This window comes from Trichoplax adhaerens, genomic scaffold, assembly GCF_000150275.1.
Source record: "Trichoplax adhaerens TRIADscaffold_7 genomic scaffold, whole genome shotgun sequence".
Taxonomy (NCBI): domain Eukaryota; kingdom Metazoa; phylum Placozoa; class Uniplacotomia; order Trichoplacea; family Trichoplacidae; genus Trichoplax; species Trichoplax adhaerens.
The window spans coordinates 5,300,196-5,322,339 of NW_002060949.1; the positions used below are offsets into that span (position 1 = coordinate 5,300,196).

Here is a 22,144-nt window from a genome sequence, read left to right on the forward strand (position 1 = left end):
GTTGCAATCCTACTCAGACCATATATACGTATTCGATATTGAGGTAGAACAGTGTAGCACAATTTCTCCACAAGGCTTGAAAATTACCTTTGCCAAAATTTGAGACTCGTAAGCGTAGTACCTGTCATTAACTCTAAAAGAATTTCGTTTTTACTGGGATCTTCGATTCTCTACCAAGAATCTTTGCCGCAAGTATTAACAATAAATTTCACGTTTCACAGTAACGATTATATTGCAAAAAACAAGATCCAATTAATCCATTCGGTGATGTGTTGATTAAAGTAATTCTAGCTGTACCAACAGTTTTCGAATTCTTTTCCTATACTGATATTCTCTATTGAAATGCTATCCAATATAGCAGGAATATCCTTGGAAGATAATATTTTAATTAATTCGTCCCGACAATGATCTCTGCTAATAGTGCTGGGCTTGGCACCAATCGCCACTGTCTTTCAACAACTCAGTTAGTGAGTTAAAGCCACAGCGAAAAACCTTTATGAATTGCAATAATAAAAAATTCTTGATCAAATTGAATAATTTCTATAAAATGTTACTAGTAGACAAAGATATGGTGATCAAGCGCATCTTCAATTCAATTCAACCATTACAAGACTTGGATTGTGACTACTTTATCAAGTATCGATAACAATAATAGTATCAACGGCAACGATATTATAAATGAGTAAATTTGACGTTTACAAGGTAACTACGGTAACTTTTATTATCAGAAATTGAAATTCAAGACACAACAGTCAATGGCGGTTGTAAACTTGTAATGGAAGTATATGCAGTAGGGTCGATATTACAATACGTAAGATAGAGATGGTTATTACATCGTATTATTGCTTTTGATGAAAAAAAAATATCGCTAGTAGGCATTGCACCAACATAAATGCATAGTAATAGTAAAGCGAATACAGTTGGATATTGCAATATTCGGATGTATAACGTGTATTTTCATTTTTCAGTTGATTAAAAATAGTAAAACTCGGATTCATCTTACGATAATTGAAACTGCATGTTCAGTTAGTACAAGCTAGTGCAGTTTTAATCTTTATATGAAGATAAGCCTTAACCATAGACTGCAGAAGTATAGCAATACCATTCCAATTGATGGCAAATCATGCCCCAAATAAATAAAAAAAGGAAAAGACGGGTACAATGCAATAAACAATTAACACTGCACTAAACTGTGCCTTTATTAACTTGACTCCAGTTTCTAGTATGCATAATACAAAAGTTTCTTACAGTAAAGAATCAATAGAGTCGCAATTATACCACGAAAATAAATGTACTTACAGTAGTAGAAAGCATTGATACTCAAGCAATATTGTCAAAAACTTTCTTCTAAAATGCATCCCTACTATGCATTACACAGTCCCTTTATACTAACACCGATACCGATGGCAAAAAGATTCAGCGTCCGCATCATTTTGACATTCAAATACTGACAGTGGCATAGACTAAATAAAACCCAGTGGTAAAATACTGAAACAATTTTCATGACGCATTCAACTATTCAATGCACATATGTGGAGTAGTTACTGTAAAGAGCATCAGACATTATCACGTCAACATACTATATGATTTCTATTAAGACTAATGTCAATATTTAATGTTAATCTTGGTAAGGGTTCATAATAGTAATTTCATGGTAAATTAGACGATCCTAATAAGTCACTATGGTATAAAATTGGACACTATATTAAACTGGCATGTTGCCTAATTTTGCAAGTGATAGAAAAGTTAATCATAGATGATTGCTATGAGCATCCATTTCTTTCCTAAAGCTGCAAGGATTGTAAATTGGATTTATAGAAACTTGATCTCGAATGACATAATTGATTGAATATTTTTCTTTTATGGCTTTTACTTTCCTCGAATATAAAACCTGCAATCATCTTCATTTTCTAATTTGGGTAGTGATGTCATTCTGTTGCTAAGGCAGCAACGAAATGTGAACGGGATTCGATTCATGATACGAATTGTATATATATACAACACTGGCTACAGATAGAACAGTACTACTCATCCATTGTGAAATAAGAGATGGGAAATTTAGGCCAACATATCAATTGATGTATATATCTATATACAAGAGAGAAAGAAAGTAGTACCGAAACCGTAATCCATTCTCTAGTTTCATGGAGAACACAAGTTAATGTGCTACTACTAATAAAGATCAGCAACAATCATATTAATCAGTCTTTCATTATCAAGTCAATATCGTCAAGTCTTGATATCACGAATTTTAGATGCCCAATAAAAAAAAAGAATGAACAGAACTGTTCGATCAAGTGCAAGTAATAAATAAAGAAGGAGAAACCAAGCGATGTTGATATTAATAGTACCGTATGATTAAGTTGAACTATTCCGTAGCACTTTTGGTACTCTATTTTCTTCTTGGTTTGGTATAGTATTCCATGGGGAAAAAAAAAAAATGTGTTGCATATACTTGTATTGATGTCAACATCATCCTGCAACAAGAATTAGGCGATACAAGACTATGTTTGTTCACTTTAACTGTAAAAAATAGATCAACCTAAAGGAAATTCGGGAGGTGTATCGCGAGTTTGCGACATCTTGTAACATCGCACCGAATTACGTATGTGATCCGGTAGACCAAGAGTGAAAAGATTTGTAAAATTTTAGCGACATAGATGAACATTGCAATTTGATAACCGCCATTTTCACAGTACAAAAAAATCCTACTGTCACTATTGGCATAAGATCGAGCGATTGAAACAATAATCAATTGATTACCATAACCTTTTTCCTAGAACATGGATGAATGTAGGTAGTAGTAATGTACTGAACTCGTTTTCTAATTTTCCCTAGAATTTTCAACAAAGAAACACGCTAGAATTCTCTGCAGTGTCTACTTTCCAAAGTGTTTTTCCAAAACTGTTCAAATATACGATCAGCTTAGCGTATCTATTTGTATCATCTACTCCAATCGATTGACGCAGTGAGAGCAGTTTTCAAAATCAAGTTTGGCATTTTATTTTTTTTTGGTCCACGGACTTCTCTGCAGTAGTGGCATTCAAAATTCCCTTGCCGTATTTTCCCCAAATCCTCATACAAGAGCTGTTCAATTATCGTGGCTATCTATGTCTGATGTATTGGAATGGATGTATGGAGGAGACTTTGGCAATGCAATTGAGGATTATCATCCAATTCAGCATGATTTTATGCTTTCTACTACAGTACTGAGCATAGACGTATGCAGACGACTATCTATCTAATCTTTCATGCTGAATATTGACAGGTTAAGTTTTCATGTTGCAGTATTGACTACTGTCAAAGTGATCGAGGAAATAAAATGAATGATTGCCATATTTCATACAATTTTACCGTCGTACTTTCCTGCAATAATAATACGCATGATACAGTACCGTAAGCAAGAGTTTGTATAGCTACTACCGCGCGCTCATCTCATTTTTATGAGTAGAATTTTCAAAAGTGAAAAAATTTTTCCATTTTTACAACGTTTGCGTTCAATATTACTCAAACTTAATACTACAAACGTAGAATGCAGCGAATGACTGTGGAAATATCGTGTAGTACTAGTATGAGTTGGATTGGTAATTGGGTTTGCTGTGGGTAAAATAACCAAATTGGAAATTTGAATCCTACTTCAAATGGATACTATAGAGAACAGCTGTATATCATTGAATCCAACTTGGATGAAATTTGGTCAGTGATTTCTATCGACTATCTTGTACAACAAGTCGAGAAAATAAGTGCTCTATTTCCTACACAACATGAATAATATTGCACCTAGTTGAAAAAGATGGGGTAAATAGGCCCACTGTAACGAGGCACAGCCGCATGCAGCCCAGTTCTACCTCCTATGGTAGTGCGTATGCTTCTTTTTCTTTACAAACTACGATAGGATTAGTCCATTTCTCAGCCTAAAATCATGTCATGTAATAAAAGTTGTCAGCAGTGCATAGTTGGATTGGCCGTCCAGTTTGAACTTGCAATCAGAAAATATTGTTCACAATTGAGCAAGGATTGTAAAAAAAAATGGAACGATTACAACACACTCGTTCCGCTTTAGGCAAGTAGATGAAGAAAGTAGAGTAGGAAAGAATTGTAGAACGCAGTCTAGTTTGGTTGGACGGTGTTTATAATGATGATGATGATGATGATACTGTCAGGACAATCTCGTTCTTGTCTCTTGAAGGATTGAACGCGTAAAAAGATGTCACTAGAATGACGGCTATTTTGTACAGAAATTGAACTAATTGAAAGGGAGAAAAATCAATTGCATTTTCTTCCATTTTCATTTTGTAGAGAAATAAGCCTGCATTGTATTTTGGCAATCTCAATCAAACTATGAATACTGCGGCAATGCGTCTATAGTCCGTTGCATTGGCTATTTCAAGGAATCTTTTGAACGTCTGTATATGTGTATGTGTGTATTAAATTGCCATCCTCATTACTTTTCAATGAACTCTTTTACATCAGCGATGCATCCAAGTGTACAAGACCACATGCCACATGTCCATCATGGTGTAGATGAAGAACATGGACAAGCGTACTAGACTAGTTGAAGAATAACATTGATTGGAAAAGAAGACATGATTGGAGAAAGAAGGGTGCATTGGATTGTGTCAAATCAATCCATTCCATTTGCAACACGGGCTTGGTGCCGTTAGGAAAAGCGTCAAATCTCTTCTATTCATGTCCTTTCCAACGTTGGGCCATGAAATTTTACAACTTTAGGCCCATTATCCGTGCAAAAGATATTAAATCGTAGACGATTGGATTTGATCATTGGTGGAAAAGACTTGAAGCAATCTTTCATCATGGCGACTGTAAAGTAAAGTAAATGATCATTCTTATCTATTTGACTTTGACTTGATGATGGCAAGTCTTTTATTGTGTTGGAAGGGGGGAAAAAAAATGCAAGAGTCCATTCAACGCTTCTCTATAGTAGATATGGTTGAAAAAGCGATGGAAAAAAAGGATAAAATGCATGAGAAAAACTTCTTGCATTGCACATTGAAATGGAATATCATGATTGAAAGTCATGACACCCATCGACAACCTACTGTACCACAAACGATGAAAAATGATGGAAAAAAAGCATGTTGTACAAAGCATCGTTATCAAGCCATGTATCGGACACGGTAGATTAGCGTGGAAAAGAAGCATTTCGATCCTTGTCAATCCAATGGATGATGAGCAATTCCCTTTGCTCTATCATCCATGCAATCAGCTAGAAGAGAAATGATTCCTTCTGCTTTACCTGAAAACGATCAGTCATTGACGGATTCAATTGATGACCAGTGAGGAGAGGTTGACGGCAAACGGTTGAAAAATTGGATCAGCCCTGCAGTCGGCAGACGATGGAACACGATTGCAACGACACACTGACCGGGTGAGTCGTACTTGCCGCTCGACTGCCTGGACAGTACTGTACCGTATTGGAGAGGCAAGCGTTGCAGCGGGGAATACCGACGGACAGCCAGTACGGAGTGTGCCATGGGGGCGGTCGATGGCGCGGCGTAGACCCCCCTTCAAAACTTGCAAACCGGTCTTTTCCCACTACCACACCGGTTAATGAATGCCAAGCATTTTGCACGCGGTTGACTTCAATCGTGGTTGTACAGTATGGCCAGTCTACTACTGTTACAGCACTCCACTGTCACGGTCAAAGTCAAAGCTTCTTGCTTTCATCGATCTGCCATCGTCCTCGATGGCCTTGCTGAGACATCGAGTACGATGGCAGATAGTCGATGGACGATGTAGCAGTGTGTAGATGGCAATTCGATGGAATCATCCATCGACTACTTATCTTGCGCATTCTTACTATGGATGGCCAGTCTACTACTGTTACGGTACCCCACCGTCACGGTCAAAGTAAAAGCTTCTTGCTTTCATCGATCTGCCATCGTCCTCGATGGCCTTGCTGAGACATCGAGTACGATGGACGATGTAGCAGTATGTTAGATGGCAATTCGATGGAATCATCCATCGACTACTCATCTTGCGCATTCTTACTATGGATGGCCAGTCTACTACTGTTACAGCACTCCACTGTCACGGTCAAAGTCAAAGTAAAAGCTTCTTGCTTTCATCGATCTGCCATCGTACTCGATGGCAGCAAGGACATCGAGTACGGCAGTCTGTCGATGGACGATGCTATAGCATCATCCATCGACTACTCATCTTGCGCATTCTTACTATGGATGGCCAGCCTACTACTGTTACGGCACTCCACCGTCACGGTCAAAGTAAAAGCTTCTTGCTTTCATCGATTTGCTATCGTACTCGATAGCAGCAAGGACATCGAGTACGGCAGTCTGTCGATGGACGATGCTATAGCATCATCCATCGACTACTCATCTTGCGCATTCTTACTATAGTATCCAGTAATCCTTACTGTACCCACACTCATATCGCTGCAGTCAATCAAAAAGAAGAGTTTAGCCTTTTCCGATCTTGACAGAACACACGATAGCTTCTCAACAACAGTTTTTGTTTTTCACCACCACAAAAACAGACATCAGTCTATCTCTAGCGACTTGCTTTCTTTTTCATTTTTGCATTGATCGTTCACTGTCAATTTTGCCCTTTTTTTTTTTTCCACAGTATCGTAGGCTGCCGTTAGCCTGTATTGTACAGTATATTGTAGAGGACAATGGCGCATGATGATGCATTAATAATCTTCTATTTTAATAATTTTCCCTTGCATTAATAATAGTCTGACCGTGTTACTGTACTGTACTATACGTACTGTACTGTCCTTCACATTGGTAAACACACTAGCAAGACAAAAAACATCAACTTCATTTTGCAAAAAGGTCTCGCTCTAAAGTGAATATTCAACATCGATGTTACTTCTTATACGATATACACATTCATTTAAAGCAATTTCAATATTTGCCAAAGATTAAAAAGCAGAATCCGTACCCAATCTTCTCGATCATACTGTTTTAAATCACAATACAGTATAAACTGGACTCAATTGAAAACAAATGACTTGGTCAAAGTTCCGCCCTACCATTTTCAATCAAATTCATTGCCAATTTCACATTTTTTTTCCTCCATTTCTCAATCTCTGTCCCATCCAAGTAGAGTCATTTCTACTTGATATTATTACGGTATATCTGTGGAACTAATAAAACTACAGTGTTGATATCATAGATAAGCAAGCTCTTTTCTAACAATAATGCAACTTTACAACGACTACATAATAAATAAACTACATCAATCATACTCAGATAAGAAAGTTTACTGTACAAGTAAGCAACGATAGTAATCATGCGATAGTCACAAGAGAAATTTCCAAATCAATTTTCCTCCATAGAAATAGCAGTATTAACCTACTTACGTCACTTACGCATGATGAAACAATAACTCAACATGGTGGTATATAAAGATAACAACTTACAATATATTGTAAAACATTTGTTCACAACATGCAACATAACAACCTTTCAAATCACAACTGGCTATACTTGAATTAGTTGAAGCCTTTTTTTTTATTACCCTTTACCCCTACCCTATAACTTACAACTATTTATGATAATGCATAACACAATTGTCACGCTGCAATACAACATTACATTACCGATCGATACTCTAGGAGAAAACATTACATACTTACATACTTAGTATACTGTCAATTTCAATTACACAATAGAAATGGCATAACACGGATGCCATAATGAATTATTGGCTCATTCTTTGTAATCGATGATTATCATTATCAAACCGACGTTAATCTTATTTCACGCTTTAGCAACTATAAGTTAGCCTGTTAACTAGTCTAAAGCAGTGTACAATTTTTAGTTTAACTTAAAATTTCCAGCAAATGTTAAAATGCAATAGTACACCCTTATATCAGAGTAATCACTATCCGATGTGTACTCAGTAAAATAATTACAACATGAGCAATATCTGCATAGAACAGAGTCATACATAAAGATGCCGCGGTAGGTATTATATGAAACAAAACTGTAAGCATGACAGTTGCTGTCCTTTCAGAATGTTCTGATACTTACTCAAGTACTCAATTACTAACTTTCACTTACACCTTACATGTATTGCAGCTCATCACAAGATAGAAACAATACAGATAAACGTAATGGTGCCATCAGTTATTTAAGAAAAATCGCGATTGGGCAAAATTAACGGTGCTACTAATGTCCAAATATAGAGTAACATACACACCCACGACGACGCTATCTTAACCCAAACTGATGACCAATTACTGGAAAGGCTTACGATGCTTGCACTTTCGGGACTAATATGGTAAAAGCAAATAATAGCATCTTTAATAAATAGGAAATGCATCTTGTATAAAATTAAAAATTGATCGAGTACAGTATAATGAATATTGAAAAGTTCTCTAAATATCCATTTACCTGTACCAATTGGTCAACTGCATCATTATGTAAAATGTAGCTAAAGCAAGCATAAAGTGATAAAAGGAATAACTATAGGCGACAGCATCTTGTTCGTTGTCCCATACTTTCTGCCCAGGTCTTCCACTTTCTTCATCTCCACTTGGAGCTGAAGAGGGTTCAGGTATAGCCGTAGTCTATTAAAATTTATAATACGCGTATACCGATATTAAAGTTAAACAATATCATCACAACATAATTATCACATGTCCACCATAAGAATAGCATCCACCCATACCTCTTCTTTATTACTGGATAATGAGAATCGACCAACGCTTGTAGCCGACGAATTTCTCACACTAAAATGGGTCATTTTAATGATATTGTAACATTAAACGTAATGATGGAAATAATGAAACCTTTACTGTAAAGCACAATTTAAACTACAGAGTCAATATAGTACATCCAAGAATTTCAGGAATAAAATATTAAAAACTATCCAGTTCTTCAATTGCATATTACTAATACAAATAAATACCATTAACCATACCTCGAATAAATAACCATAACAAACAATACTATAATGCCAATAACAGTTTGGAAATCTGCGTGAGGAGTTAATTTGCCGCCTTCCAAAGTGACGCCTTGCGGATTACATTTCGCATCTAATTTAAAATTAAAGTTGCTTCAGTAACGATTCTACATATCTACTTTGACCACCAGCTGCAATCAACGATAATATCGAGGGTTAGATACCTGGTTCATTAGACATGGCAGACCAAGTCAAGTAAGTAGTGTAAAGTGAAATAACAGCAGATTGAAGCAGGCCTGATCGCGGTTGAACTTCTTGCACTTTGGGTAAGATTGCAATGATAGAAATGATAATGCATGCTATTAAATTGAAGCTCACGAAGAATTTATTCAATCCACAACCATCAGGCTATAAAATAAATGCAATAAAATAGATAAGAAAACCTAATATTGTAAAAAAGATTTCTCCTAGTGAAACAATATATAGAAAATAACATTCCTTATATCACGTCTACATGTTCTTACAATCACAATCCTTTGTTATAATAGCATTTACATTCATACCTTGGTAAAGAACACGTAGAATAATACTGTAGCAGTAATAGTTGCACAATACATGGCGACAGTAAAGAACAGCAAGCCTACACAGGATGAGATGTAAAATACAGATTGGTTTAATTGTAGTCAACATAGTTTCATTTTGTCAAAACATGCCTAAAATCGCTTACCATAAAACCAAATCTTATTATCAGTTTCTTCAGCCTTGCCTACCCTGTAAATATCAAGGATTAAAGTTTTGGTCGTATGAAAAGCAACATCAATACAATTCTCTCGATCTATTCCTATTAAAAGTATATCGAGTAAGCATAATAGAGTCATATCTATACGATACCATGATTCATTCCAAGAATGGGCAAAGTCAACCATTATAATAAGCTGGATAATGATAAAGAGGAAAGCGCCACCTAAGCCAAATATCATCCATACTATATATATATACATGTAGCAAGACTTGGTCAATACATTTCGTAGCATACGGAATTGATTCAAGAGTTAAACGGTAAATGTTAAGAAGTGTAAAGGATAACATGCAGATATTAAGTTGTAATATGGACGGACAAATAATAAGCTATTGTATATACGCGTCTATTGTATCGATTTTTAGATCGATGCTGAACTTCTATACTTAGTTAATACTCACCCTGACTAAAACTACCACGCGGGATAAAGAAAGCACCGATCAAAACGCCACCAATGATTAAGAATTTTACAGCCCAGAACCTATGGCAATGAAATTACAGGTAAGACAAACTCGATTGATCCCCAAAAAGGGCTACAATTAGCATTGTACCGTGTAGTATACGATCTAATGTAGATTAAGCAAATTTTCGCAAGATAACTCGAATTTAGCAACATGTAGTTGTGCCTTGCAACCCACTACTCCTTCTCAAGTGTGGCGAATTTCTTAGAAATGCAAATATACCACGTGAACAGTGAACTTATATGCAGATCATATTATTAAATAATGATTATTAGTAAATAACTGATCATGCCCTAAAGTATGTCAGATGAAGATTACAGACGTAAAGGTTTTTGCTGAATTTGAATTGAAGACCATGAACATACCCATTTTGAATTGAAGATCGAGAATCCCGGCTATTTTTAACATTGATCATCAAAACACACATGAGTAAATAGAAAAGTGCAAACGCGAAGCAAACACGATAGACAGCTAGGTATCCAACCAACTTGTTACAATCAGTCAAATGAGAGCAAAAGCCAGGAATCTAGATATATAAAGTCATAAGATTGTTTAAAGCATTTAATTTATTTTACCTGTCTATTCACCGTAGTACTGTAACAGCCATTAATCTTCTGACTGTACTTCTGTAATTACAGTACATCAGGCGTATGTGGTACTGTAATATACAGTATACTGTATGAAGAGACATGATACGAAAAACAAACGTCGTACAGTACTGTACAGTACGTACTGTACGACCACATACAGACTACTGTTGTCCGTAGCTTACTGTACTGGACATTGAGAAATACGAAAAAATATGCCGTAAATCATATAAATACTAAATTCTATTGATAGATCGAAAGCCATCCACAAGAAATCAAATTAATTACATAATATCGATTATCAGTATTCAACATTATATGGTCGCACCTTCTCGAGAGTACCTTGAAGACCAGGAGCTAAAACGATGCACGATATTATCAAACATAACATCAGAACCACGGTGTACATGACTCGTGATGAAGTTGAATTCTTGCAAGAAGGACATGAAGAACAACATAAACTGCAAGCAGCGCTACCGCAACAGCAAGCCAACTATAACAGGAAAAGAAATTTTTTAGATTAAAAATTTTCTGGAAAATGCAATCGGCAGATGAAATAAAAACATACATCGTCCCTGTACTCATTGTGTACTGTATATTTATGTTACCGCACTTTCTATCAATGTCTGTGAAGTAAAATATGAAAATATCTTTTACAATCTACGTATGTTACAGATCTCCGTACCGAAGCAGCACAACCAGCAAGAGAACAGATAGCTCCCATTTTTAACGCTTATGATATTGGATATAGCTTTAAGTCTGTAATAATATTGTGGTGTTGATTCCAACTATTACAATGCTTTTTTTACTCTTCGCTATTTCTTGACCTTACTTTTTTCCTCGACTGTAAAAATATGATGAGTTTAATTGGAAGTTAACACTAATTATACTGTACTGTACTGGCGATAGGGCAAAAGACCTTCCCAGTAATTTTTTGACGTAAATACAATACAGTACTACTGTATAGAGTACATGTACTGTAGCTAGCTCACTGGTCTACAGTACAGCACTGTACTGTACTGTACAGTACAGTATAAAGCTTTGCCCTGTGTACTGTAGATGCAGATGCTGAGTATAGCATATTACGTAATGTCGTGCTGTACCGTACCAGGGACTCCTGACTGCAGACTGTACTATACAGTATGTCTAAGATATTTCAGCCGATAAATTTTAACATCCAAAAACAAATAAATTTCGGAAAGTGAACAAATAATACATCAATCGATTTTGCTAGTTAAAATTTATCGGCTGAAATATCTTAGACATACTGTACAGTCTACAGTATACTGTACTGTACTACGCTGGCCCAGAAGGGACACATACAAAGTTGTACAGTACTGTACACTGTAAAAATGGTACTAGTAAAAACTACGGTGGCCCAAAAGGGACAACTTTAAGTAAGAGAACACAATCTGTACGGTTTTTACTTTAACAGTTGTGCTCGTCGGGTCAATGAATCAAAGATACTGTTTCTGCGCAGAATAGTAATGAAAATACTGTACAGTATAAGTACAGCGCGTTATTAATAAGAATACTAATGATGACCGTGATTAGACCGATTTGTGCGTAGCAAGCTTCGTCTGCGCGATTATCTGTACGTCCGTTCACTTTGAGGGTGCTTTACACCGTATACAGACAGTACTGCGGCTGTGACAGCGCAATGTACAGTACAGTATGCTGGGGAAAATTATTAAAACCGACTGTACAAGTGTACTGTACAGTACAGAATTACAGGAGCTCCAACTTACTGTATGTACAGTACATTGTACTGTACAATACATTATTGTGTACAGTATTGTCTGTAACAGATATTTCCAAAATAGAATAAAGTAAATAAAATGGTATAAATCCAATAAACTTCAACGCTTCTCGTTGATTTCAATCACAACGGCAGAGGGCCGGAGAACTGTACTGTACACTGTAAAGTGTACACTGTACAGTACAGTATTGATATTACACTTTCCGCTTAACTGCTGTAGTGGACAGTACAGTCTACAGTATAGTCTGTACAGTACTACTGTACTGATTTTACCTACTGTACAGTACACTGTAGTGTAAAGTACAGTACACTGTACTGTACTGGCAGTAGGCAGCGCACTGTAATAAAGCAGCGTATAGTATTTGTGCGTTTTTATCTATCACTATAGCAACGGAATATATCCAAAATACAGTTGCAGCACTGTACACTATGTTAGCGCTATGTTGTCTGCATAGCTATAGTTTCGTATACTGTATATATATACGTAGTTTATAAAGGTTATGTAAGTCTAACGAGAAAAGTAGAGCATAACGAACGCAGCCTCAGCACACTACTACTTTATTCTTCATTTAATATTTCACCTTCAATTCTATCAATACAGCAGCTACCTGCATTTGGTGCCATGGTTCCTCCAAATACCTCTTTGCTAAAATATGATAATCCAATCTTAGTTAGTAGAAACACCGAAAAAAAAGCTACAAAGGTAGACTAGATCCTGTAACACTATTTGTCATTTTATTCCACTTAGCATAAACGATAACCGTAAATGTATAACTAGCCAAATATAGTATCATCCTTGGTTTCGTTAACAACCAATTCTACTTCTTTTATCCTATGCATTTTTTGCTCTTATATTGCCACCCTATATTTCCAATTTCATAGCTTCTTAACATACTTTCTTCATAGCATGAAATTAGCATTAACTATAAAATTTATTATAGAAAGTTTGCAACGGTATTGATAGTATTATTACAGGACTAAATTATAAAGTTTAAACTTTTCATGATAGTCGCTACTGTCAAGTAATATTATAGTAAAACTAATTCCCTAAATTAATATTACCGTCAATTTTTTACAGCGCATTGACTCAATAAAAATGAATGTGTCACTATCAGTGTCGCAATATTTTCCTAAATAGATTAATAAACTAGTAATTTAGTCTATGAATAGTGATAGATGAAGTGGTAAGCTTTAGCAGGAATAGCCAGGGACGCAATGTATAACATAATCTCTACTTTGTGATGCGATAGCAAAAAGGAAAGGTGAGTGGTGCTACAGTTACTGGTAATGGCTCTCCCGCTGGTCCTGTACCTTCGCCTCCTAAAACATCTAAGTTGCCACCAGTTGAAGCCCAAAAAAATCAACAGACGGAAGAAATTTTGAACTCTATTTTACCACCAAAGTATGTCTTAGATTTCAGTAAATGAGTCACCTGGATGTGATATAAAATATAAGACAATATTATAATTTCTTAAAATGTCTTTAAATCTACATTATTGCTATACCGTCTCTAAATGCTATAAATTCTTTTTCCTTCCATATATATTCACTTCTCTACTTTTTTTTACAGAGAATGGCAAGATAATGGACAACTATGGACCCAACAAGTTTCCAGCACTCCAGCAACTCGCCTCGATGTAGTGAACCTACAAGAACAACTAGATCAGAAGCTTCAACAGAGGCAAGCTAGAGAGACTGGAATATGTCCTGTTCGCAGAGAACTATATTCGCAGTCATTTGGTAATGAAGTTAATTGTCGACGAATAATCATGTAATAGTTCGGTTAATGGTAGCTTATGCTTTATACTTTTTGGGGAAATATTTTAGATGAGCTCATAAGACAAGTTACAATAAACTGCGCTGAACGTGGTCTTCTACTTTTGAGGTAATGTAATGACATTTAGGCAGTATCTGAACTCTTATTAAGCTAATCAATCATCATGCCTTTCCACTGATGAAAACTTATATACAACCTTTAATCATTACAGGGTTAGGGATGAAATACGGATGACTATTGCAGCTTATCAAACACTATACGAAAGCAGGTTGAAACTACATTCTGTGACTCGATTTCTTATAATTTTTGTTTTTTAATCAATTCTACCATTTCAATAAAGTGTTGCCTTCGGTATGAGAAAAGCTTTACAAGCGGAACAAGGTAAAGCTGACATGGAAAATAAAATTAGTGAATTAGAATCTGAAAAACGAGACTCAGAGAGACAAGTAAACGAACTAAAAGCAAAATGCGAAGCTATCGAAAAGCGTGAAGCTGAAAGAAGAATGGTAGAAGAAAAAAGACACACAGAAGAGATTCAATTTTTAAAGAGAACGAACCAACAGTTGAAAGTACGTAAATCTAGTCACTATATTTTTTTAGTAATTGATCGATTAATATGCATCTAATGTCTGTGTGTTAATCATTACAACTCCTTAGGCTCAATTAGAAGGCATAATTGCTCCAACAAGGAAATAATTGAAGCTTAATGTCCTGATGCTGTAAATTATACGATTACCATTCTATCGATCTTATAATAACTGTATAAATTATGCAATTTGCATACGGTAACATAGTTTGTAGTAACTGCTAGTACAATGCATAATATAATAATAATAATCTTAATAATTTTAAAATGTATTACGATACAAATATTTTTTATCGACTCGATTCTTAGTTGCTCATCACTAGCAGTAGAGATAAGGAGTAAAACGTACAATAAAATTTTTACTTGTTAAAAATAGAACCTCGGTGTGCTTAAGTACCCGTGTAACTTGAAATATAATTTAGTGAAATAGCAATAGCCCTATTACATTGCAGCTGGCTCTTTTCTGTTTATTCATAGAAGAGCTACACATGGCATAATTAAGTTCAAATAGATTGAATTACCGATAGAATATAATATGCCTGTATAAATATAAGCTATAAAGGGTTAGTATCTACACATTCATATTGGTCATGGCTCCGAATTGTGTAGTAAAAAAATCAGGATGTTACTTTATTCATTCCTTAGCTTAATATCATTCGATACTTTGAAAATTCCAAGAACTATACTATCCGTGTTTTTATTTGTAGCGTTCTCATTAGGATGTCGAGAAATCTGGAGGCAATTCTAGAGTGTCGGGAGCTTAAAGACTTTTCTAGAAATACCAGATTGATCTGATAATTCGATTTTAATGCAGTAACAACCATTGCATGAAAATCTATCTGTGTACAAAACTTTCAAATGAAAGATCGAATACTAAAATATCATTAGTAATTAAATGTTCACTTGCCTATGCTAATCAGCAGATTTTCTCAAGAAAGCACCGATACACAACACGTTACTGCATGTAGAATTCTAAACTTATAGTACAATAGCACTCTTTGCGTACAGCTCAGTCTAGTTCCGCGTGCTCGATATCTCAGGCAGAAAGTTTAATTCGATGTAATTTAGGGTTTAAGCAAATTAATACCGTCCACGCATTTCTATTTTTAACGCTATATCAGAATTATAAGCAAATTTTTACCGTATCCAATCTATTAATTCTGATATGAATTTATAGCTTATAATTTTTGTAGAAAATGACTAATAGGTTTTACTCATTATATGTTGTAATAGTTTAATTTAGATATACTATCATCTCATACTATGGCGCCATAATCCTCTTCTAAATTAAGATAGCACCTTTACAAGCCTAGGCAATAATATTTACGGTGAAATATTAACGTGAAGTTAATATCCACCTGTACTGTAGCATGGTAGAAAGTATGATACTTTTCAGATGGATATTTATGATACTCTGAGCTGAAGAGAAATAATTTCGAGTATTCGTAACCAGAGTTATTCATTCATGATACGTAAAGGAACCGTGAAAATTTCAAAACAGCAAGCACTAGATGAAATAATATTCGATTTTATTTTAATCTAGAAAATTCTTTGAAGGGAATTTCTGTTTATTTCCTTTTACGAAAAGAAGAATTAGCAGTAAGGCGATCTGCTACTCTAATTTAGTAAAGAAGCTGAGGAATAGAATGGCTTTGCTATATTATTATTTTCTAAATCTGCTACTCTAATTTAGTAAAGAAGCTGAGGAATAGAATGGCTTTGCTATATTATTATTTTCTAAATCTGCTACTCTAATTTAGTAAAGAAGCTGAGGAATAGAATGGCTTTGCTATATTATTATTTTCTAAATCTGCTACTCTAATTTAGTAAAGAAGCTGAGGAATAGGATGGCTTTGCTATATTATTATTTTCTAAATCTGCTACTCTAATTTAGTAAAGAAGCTGAGGAATAGAATGGCTTTGCTATATTATTATTTTCTAAATCTGCTACTCTAATTTAGTAAAGAAGCTGAGGAATAGAATGGCTTTGCTATATTATTATTTTCTAAATCTGCTACTCTAATTTAGTAAAGAAGCTGAGGAATAGAATGGCTTTGCTATATTATTATTTTCTAAATCTGCTACTCTAATTTAGTAAAGAAGCTGAGGAATAGAATGGCTTTGCTATATTATTATTTTCTAAATCTGCTACTCTAATTTAGTAAAGAAGCTGAGGAATAGGATGGCTTTGCTATATTATTATTATTTTCTAACTTGGCATAAGCACTTGCACAACAACCAGGAATGAATGACTTTAGTACTCCATACTAAAATGCCATGCATACTCAATCATACGTTATTAGACTACCGACTAGTATACAAATCGTGCAGTAGTACCGTGAAATGTGTCACGGTACCAGAGTACAAACCAGGGTGAAAATATGATGATGTCAGCACGACGTTGTACTATGAGTCTGACAGTATTTAATGATGGTACTATACGGCTGCCTACTGTAGTGTCCCAAATCAGTCATAGAAATATATATTACAGACTTACCGTCAAGTTGTTAAAAAGGAAGAGTCTTGAGATGTGATTTTATTCGTAGCAAGTAGTGTAAAGAAGAAAGTATGGAGTATGCAACGGAAACTACCCCAACTCCTAAAATGTATGTTATGTCTATGTAAGAAATAAGCTGCCATCAGTAGTATAAATTATTTGATTGGAAAGATTCGATCGTTCAAAATTCATAGTTAATTTCGGTTTATGTCTATGATTTTATTAGTTTATGCTGCCAATGTGGCACACTGATCGATGCCAATCCTGCAAACATGTGCGTTGGTTGTATCAGGGCTCATGTAGATATAACAGAAGGAATTCCTAAACAGTCAACGTTGTATTTTTGTCGCTTCTGTCTGAGGTAAGTTAAGTTGACTCAAAATCGTAGCGAGTTATATCTTATAGGAAATGGAATTGAAGGGTGCCGTGAAGAGATGATCATCTATGGCTACAGTAATCAATGTATAGATATCTACCTATAGAACAAACTAAAAATACCCCTCCCCATTTTTAAATTGGATACTGCACTTTCCTAGAATAGATGAATGATTTACAGTATAGTATTATTATTATTATGGATCATTTCAATAATGTCACTATTATGATCTGCATCACAATTTAGGTACTTACAACCACCTTCAACTTGGGTTCAATGTGTTTTAGAGTCTCGTGAATTGCTTGCGTTATGCCTTAAGAGATTAAAAGGATTAACTAAAGTATTGTATCGTTTCCTAGAAGCTTGAATAGAAGTAAAGATTTTGATTGCGACACATTTTTCAAACGCTGTCGTTTTGTAAATGTCTAAAATATTGAAGCTATTCTATAACTATGTTATAACTTTATCAGGTACGTTTAGTTGATGCTGGCTTTGTATGGACGGAACCTCATTCAAAACGAGTTAAAGTAAAGTTAACGGTGCAAAAAGAGGTACTGCACTTTAGTTACAAAGACCTTAACTTTGTATTCTATCAAGCATAAACTCAAGTGAGGATATGCGATACGTGCTCAATACGCATTTATTCCACTACCACTACGAAGACCCTATTCGATTATAAATTACTCATGATTAAAAGTAGTTGATATCATGACGGCGTGCTAAGATATGACCAGTAAAGTTATTTTGTTTCCTACAGGTTTTAAATTGCACCATTTTGCAGCAACAGTTTGTCGTTGAATATGTAGTGCATCATCAAATGTGCGATGAATGCCAAAGACGTGAAGCCAAAGATTATTGGAAGGCAGTGTGCCAAGTTCGCCAAAGGGTAGGATGCTATACATTTGGATATACATTAGTAAATCAATTCTTATAAAAAATCTTATTTAAAAATCAATGAACGTGGTCTAAACGTCAACCTTTAAACTATAGACTTCTCATAAGAAAACTTTCTTCTACCTGGAACAACTTTTAATAAAGCATCAAGCTCATTCTAATGCTGTCAAGATAGTAGATGAAGCCAGTTCGTAAACAATCATTTACCTTTCTTTGGTGTAGGGTTATATATAACAGCAATTGGATAAAATAACTAAAATTTTGTTACTATTGAATAGATGGTCTGGACTTTTTCTTCGCGTCTAAAGACGATTCCCGGAAGCTAGTTGATTTTTTACAATCAGTAGTCCCTTGTAGGTTAGTTTCTTGTAATGCTGTACAGCTTTTGTTGTTGCATGCACCCTAATCGGCTTTACCATAAACTTATAAAATTACTACTGAAACTGCTTCTTTTATTTTAGATACAAAACTTCTCAACATTTAGTGTCTCACGATTGCCATAGTAATATCTACAATTATAAATATACTTTTTCCGTTGAAATTGTGCCTATTTGTAAGGTAATACTTTATTATTTCCTAACTGTATCCTTATTATAACGCAGTAGCTACAATCCCAATTTTGCCACTTTAATTATAATTGTAGGATGACGTCGTTTGTCTACCATTAAAAGTAGCCAATTCATTAGGGAATATAGGGTAAGTTCTGAAACTCTAGTCATTACAATGATGTAATAGAATTGGATTCAATTTGATCGCCTAGGTAATCAGTTCACATATCTACAACGTGCTTATAAATTTTATTGATTTTCTAGGCAGCTATTGATTTGCACACAGATCACAAATACCATTCATTTAACAGACCCAACAACACTACAAAGTTAGTTATCTTCGTTTAAAAGAAGTTTATATTTTTCCTGTAATAATTCATTTTGCAAGTATTAATCTACTAGGTATTGCATACACGTACTTACGATATAACCCTATTCTAAAATATCTGATGTAGCTGTTTCTGTACAACCGGATGTATTTTGGAAGCAACCGTTCCATACGATATGCACTCAGAAACAATTAATTGAGTATACAATCTTGGAGATAGAATTTATTGAACAGAAAGACGCTAGATATTCCTCAGAAAAGGTATCTACCGCCATAATACGTCTAATGATATGTGAAGGTTAACTAAATTAGATCAAGACATAAGTGACTGTGGTTTTATTATTAGTATAAACTTGCGGACGTCTGGATCGTAAAAAGTAAAGATTTGGGAATAAGTGACACACAATTTCACTGTCGTACCCACCTTGGTAACATTATAAGTCCAGGAGACACAATCTTAGGGTATAATGTTTGCTATAATATTCAAACAAAGATTTTCAAATTCCCCTAACGTTTAACATTGAATACCTCAGCTTTGACATCAACGGAAGCAACGTTAACAATGACAATTTTTATAAAATGCCTTCCAGAAAAGTCCCTGATGTGGTATACAATGCTACTTGATATTAACTGCATCAGGAAAAGTTTAAGATTTTAATTATAGTTTTTATTAGATTCTAGTTAAGAAGCATTTTGGCGACAAGCGTAAACGCCATAGTAAGCGAAATTGGAAGTTAAAATCGTTGAAGAAAGAAACGGGTGCCAATATTGATATGGAAACGGACGATATGTACGTCTTGTATGGTAGTAATCCTTTTACAGTTGAGATTATTGCACAATGGTGCCAGGCTAGATGGAAAGAAATAGTAGTACTGGAAATTAGAGATTTATTACTTGCCAGTAAATACCTAAACAATAATTAACTGCCATATATTTCAGGGATTATGATAACTTTTTGGAGGATTTAGAGGAAGATCCTACTTATCGTCAAAACGTTAATATCTATAAAGGTACCGTATTTTGGATATTATGCCATGATAATTTATCTATAGCAGCCGAAATGATAATGATGTATTTACTTTATACTCAAAGTAGGCTGCACTTGCACTTAATATGGTTTTAAAAATTAATCTTAAAAATTTTATAGATCCTAAATTTAAAGGTAATAAGGATTCTAGACCAGACCCTGACGAACAACTCCCTTCGATCGGATTAGAAGAGATGCTAGAAGATTTATGTATTGATGATGAAGAAGATAATTATTAATCCTAATTAGAAGCTGTCCAGTTTAAGGGATTCTCAGTACAAACCAGACACGTAAAAAATGTAGTCATTACGATGGGCCTCTGACATGTAATCATTTGTCTGGGCTTAGCAACAGCAATTGCCGAAGATACCATATAAAAATGTTGGTATTGTATTGATTTCGATTAAACTAGCCTTCAAGGAAAGAGGAAATAGTTATGTCTGGATAAATCATCTATGTAATCATTAGACGAGGCTTGGCAACAACAATTGCAAAAAACATCGACATAAAATTAATTTTAATTGAACTAGCCTTAGAGGAAAGAGAAAATAATTATCTCTGGATATATCAGCATCACTTTATGAGCATAAAACAATTTAAAACATGAAATATATTTCACGTTATACTGCGATTTTTAAGTTATAATATTATAAAATAAAATTAACTTCTAACTCTTGTTTAAAATACGACTTATGCGGTGAAAATATGCTCCAGTAACAAGGACTTAAATCAGATCAGTAAATAATTTTTTGTAAATTCAAATCTACTAATAAACGTGGAATTAGCTATCGCGATCATTATTACAGAAGTATAGTACATCCTTAATTTTATGATTGTCTGAAGTTGACTATACTGTATCAGTAAACAAATAAAGAACGCGTGCTTATATAACACTGGTATCATACCATGTCAGAAGAGGAGATTATAGTTGTATGTAGCTGTATTAGCTATATACTGTACAGCAGTATTGAGTGGATGACAATTTTACTACTGCCTTATTAAGATTAATTACTATTTCATATTCATCAATATTTTTATCATTAACTATTCCACTTAACAGCAATTGCGTATAGTGTACTTTAGTGTATCATACTAGCACGAATGCCACAGTACGGTAGAAGTACTGCCAATAGACCAGTAATTTACTGAATGATGCTCAAGTGCCTAGAGCCCACCCATCCACCCCCACCCCCTACCGTGTGCTTTAATGCTGCAAACCATACTGATCCGTGCAATCAGAATTCGCACTGTAGTCAGTATGGGTGACAATGGATGTTTGAGTCACTATTACTGTCACGGGACCGGTATTAAGTAGAACCAATCAACTCCGACGTTAACATGGTTACGGGTAACGAATCGACGTCAACCAATCTGACTTAACGGTTGCAATAGCAACGACTACTATGATAATATGTAACAGCCAACTAATAACTAACTAGAACTTTAGATGCAGCCTAATAAATGCAAAGGGATCGAAATTCAGTAGCAAATCTAATAATTGATGTTGTTATAGAACTATGTTGATTATTTAAGCGTACTGTATCAACCTTCTCGAGTAATGAGAGCGTAGTAAAAGGCAATAATTAATTATTCTACCCCTGTGTATAGCTGTG

General features: G+C 34.8%; 3 protein-coding genes across 3 annotated transcripts; 2 read left to right on the forward strand and 1 right to left on the reverse strand.

Annotated features, from left to right (window-relative positions):
• Positions 1-7,732: 7,732 nt before the first annotated feature.
• On the reverse strand, positions 7,733-11,232 carry TRIADDRAFT_36263 (expressed hypothetical protein). The gene is made up of 11 exons (XM_002114472.1): positions 11,068-11,232; positions 10,518-10,678; positions 10,093-10,172; positions 9,779-9,877; positions 9,620-9,658; positions 9,456-9,532; positions 9,117-9,300; positions 8,911-9,025; positions 8,659-8,719; positions 8,382-8,557; positions 7,733-8,260 (listed from the first exon to the last, which is right to left on the reverse strand). The coding sequence occupies exons 1-11, from the start codon at positions 11,146-11,148 to the stop codon at positions 8,119-8,121; spliced, it is 1,215 nt and encodes a 404-aa protein (XP_002114508.1). The 5' UTR covers positions 11,149-11,232; the 3' UTR covers positions 7,733-8,118.
• A 1,888-nt stretch (positions 11,233-13,120) lies between these two features.
• TRIADDRAFT_27491 (axonemal dynein light chain p33) lies at positions 13,121-14,971 on the forward strand (the record flags this gene model as incomplete). The annotated part of the gene is made up of 7 exons (XM_002114156.1): positions 13,121-13,201; positions 13,761-13,900; positions 14,069-14,238; positions 14,326-14,383; positions 14,487-14,543; positions 14,616-14,844; positions 14,933-14,971. The coding sequence occupies 7 exons, from the start codon at positions 13,121-13,123 to the stop codon at positions 14,969-14,971; spliced, it is 774 nt and encodes a 257-aa protein (XP_002114192.1).
• Positions 14,972-17,585: 2,614 nt separating this feature from the next.
• On the forward strand, positions 17,586-20,770 carry TRIADDRAFT_27425 (uncharacterized protein; the record flags this gene model as incomplete). The annotated part of the gene is made up of 15 exons (XM_002114157.1): positions 17,586-17,719; positions 17,981-18,074; positions 18,205-18,285; positions 18,492-18,620; positions 18,725-18,815; positions 18,907-18,985; positions 19,090-19,186; positions 19,272-19,324; positions 19,441-19,505; positions 19,632-19,765; positions 19,851-19,966; positions 20,038-20,110; positions 20,179-20,294; positions 20,444-20,514; positions 20,652-20,770. Coding segments are annotated over 15 exons (1,452 nt in total), but the record flags the coding sequence as incomplete, so codon positions are not given.
• Between the last annotated feature and the right edge of the window lie 1,374 nt (positions 20,771-22,144).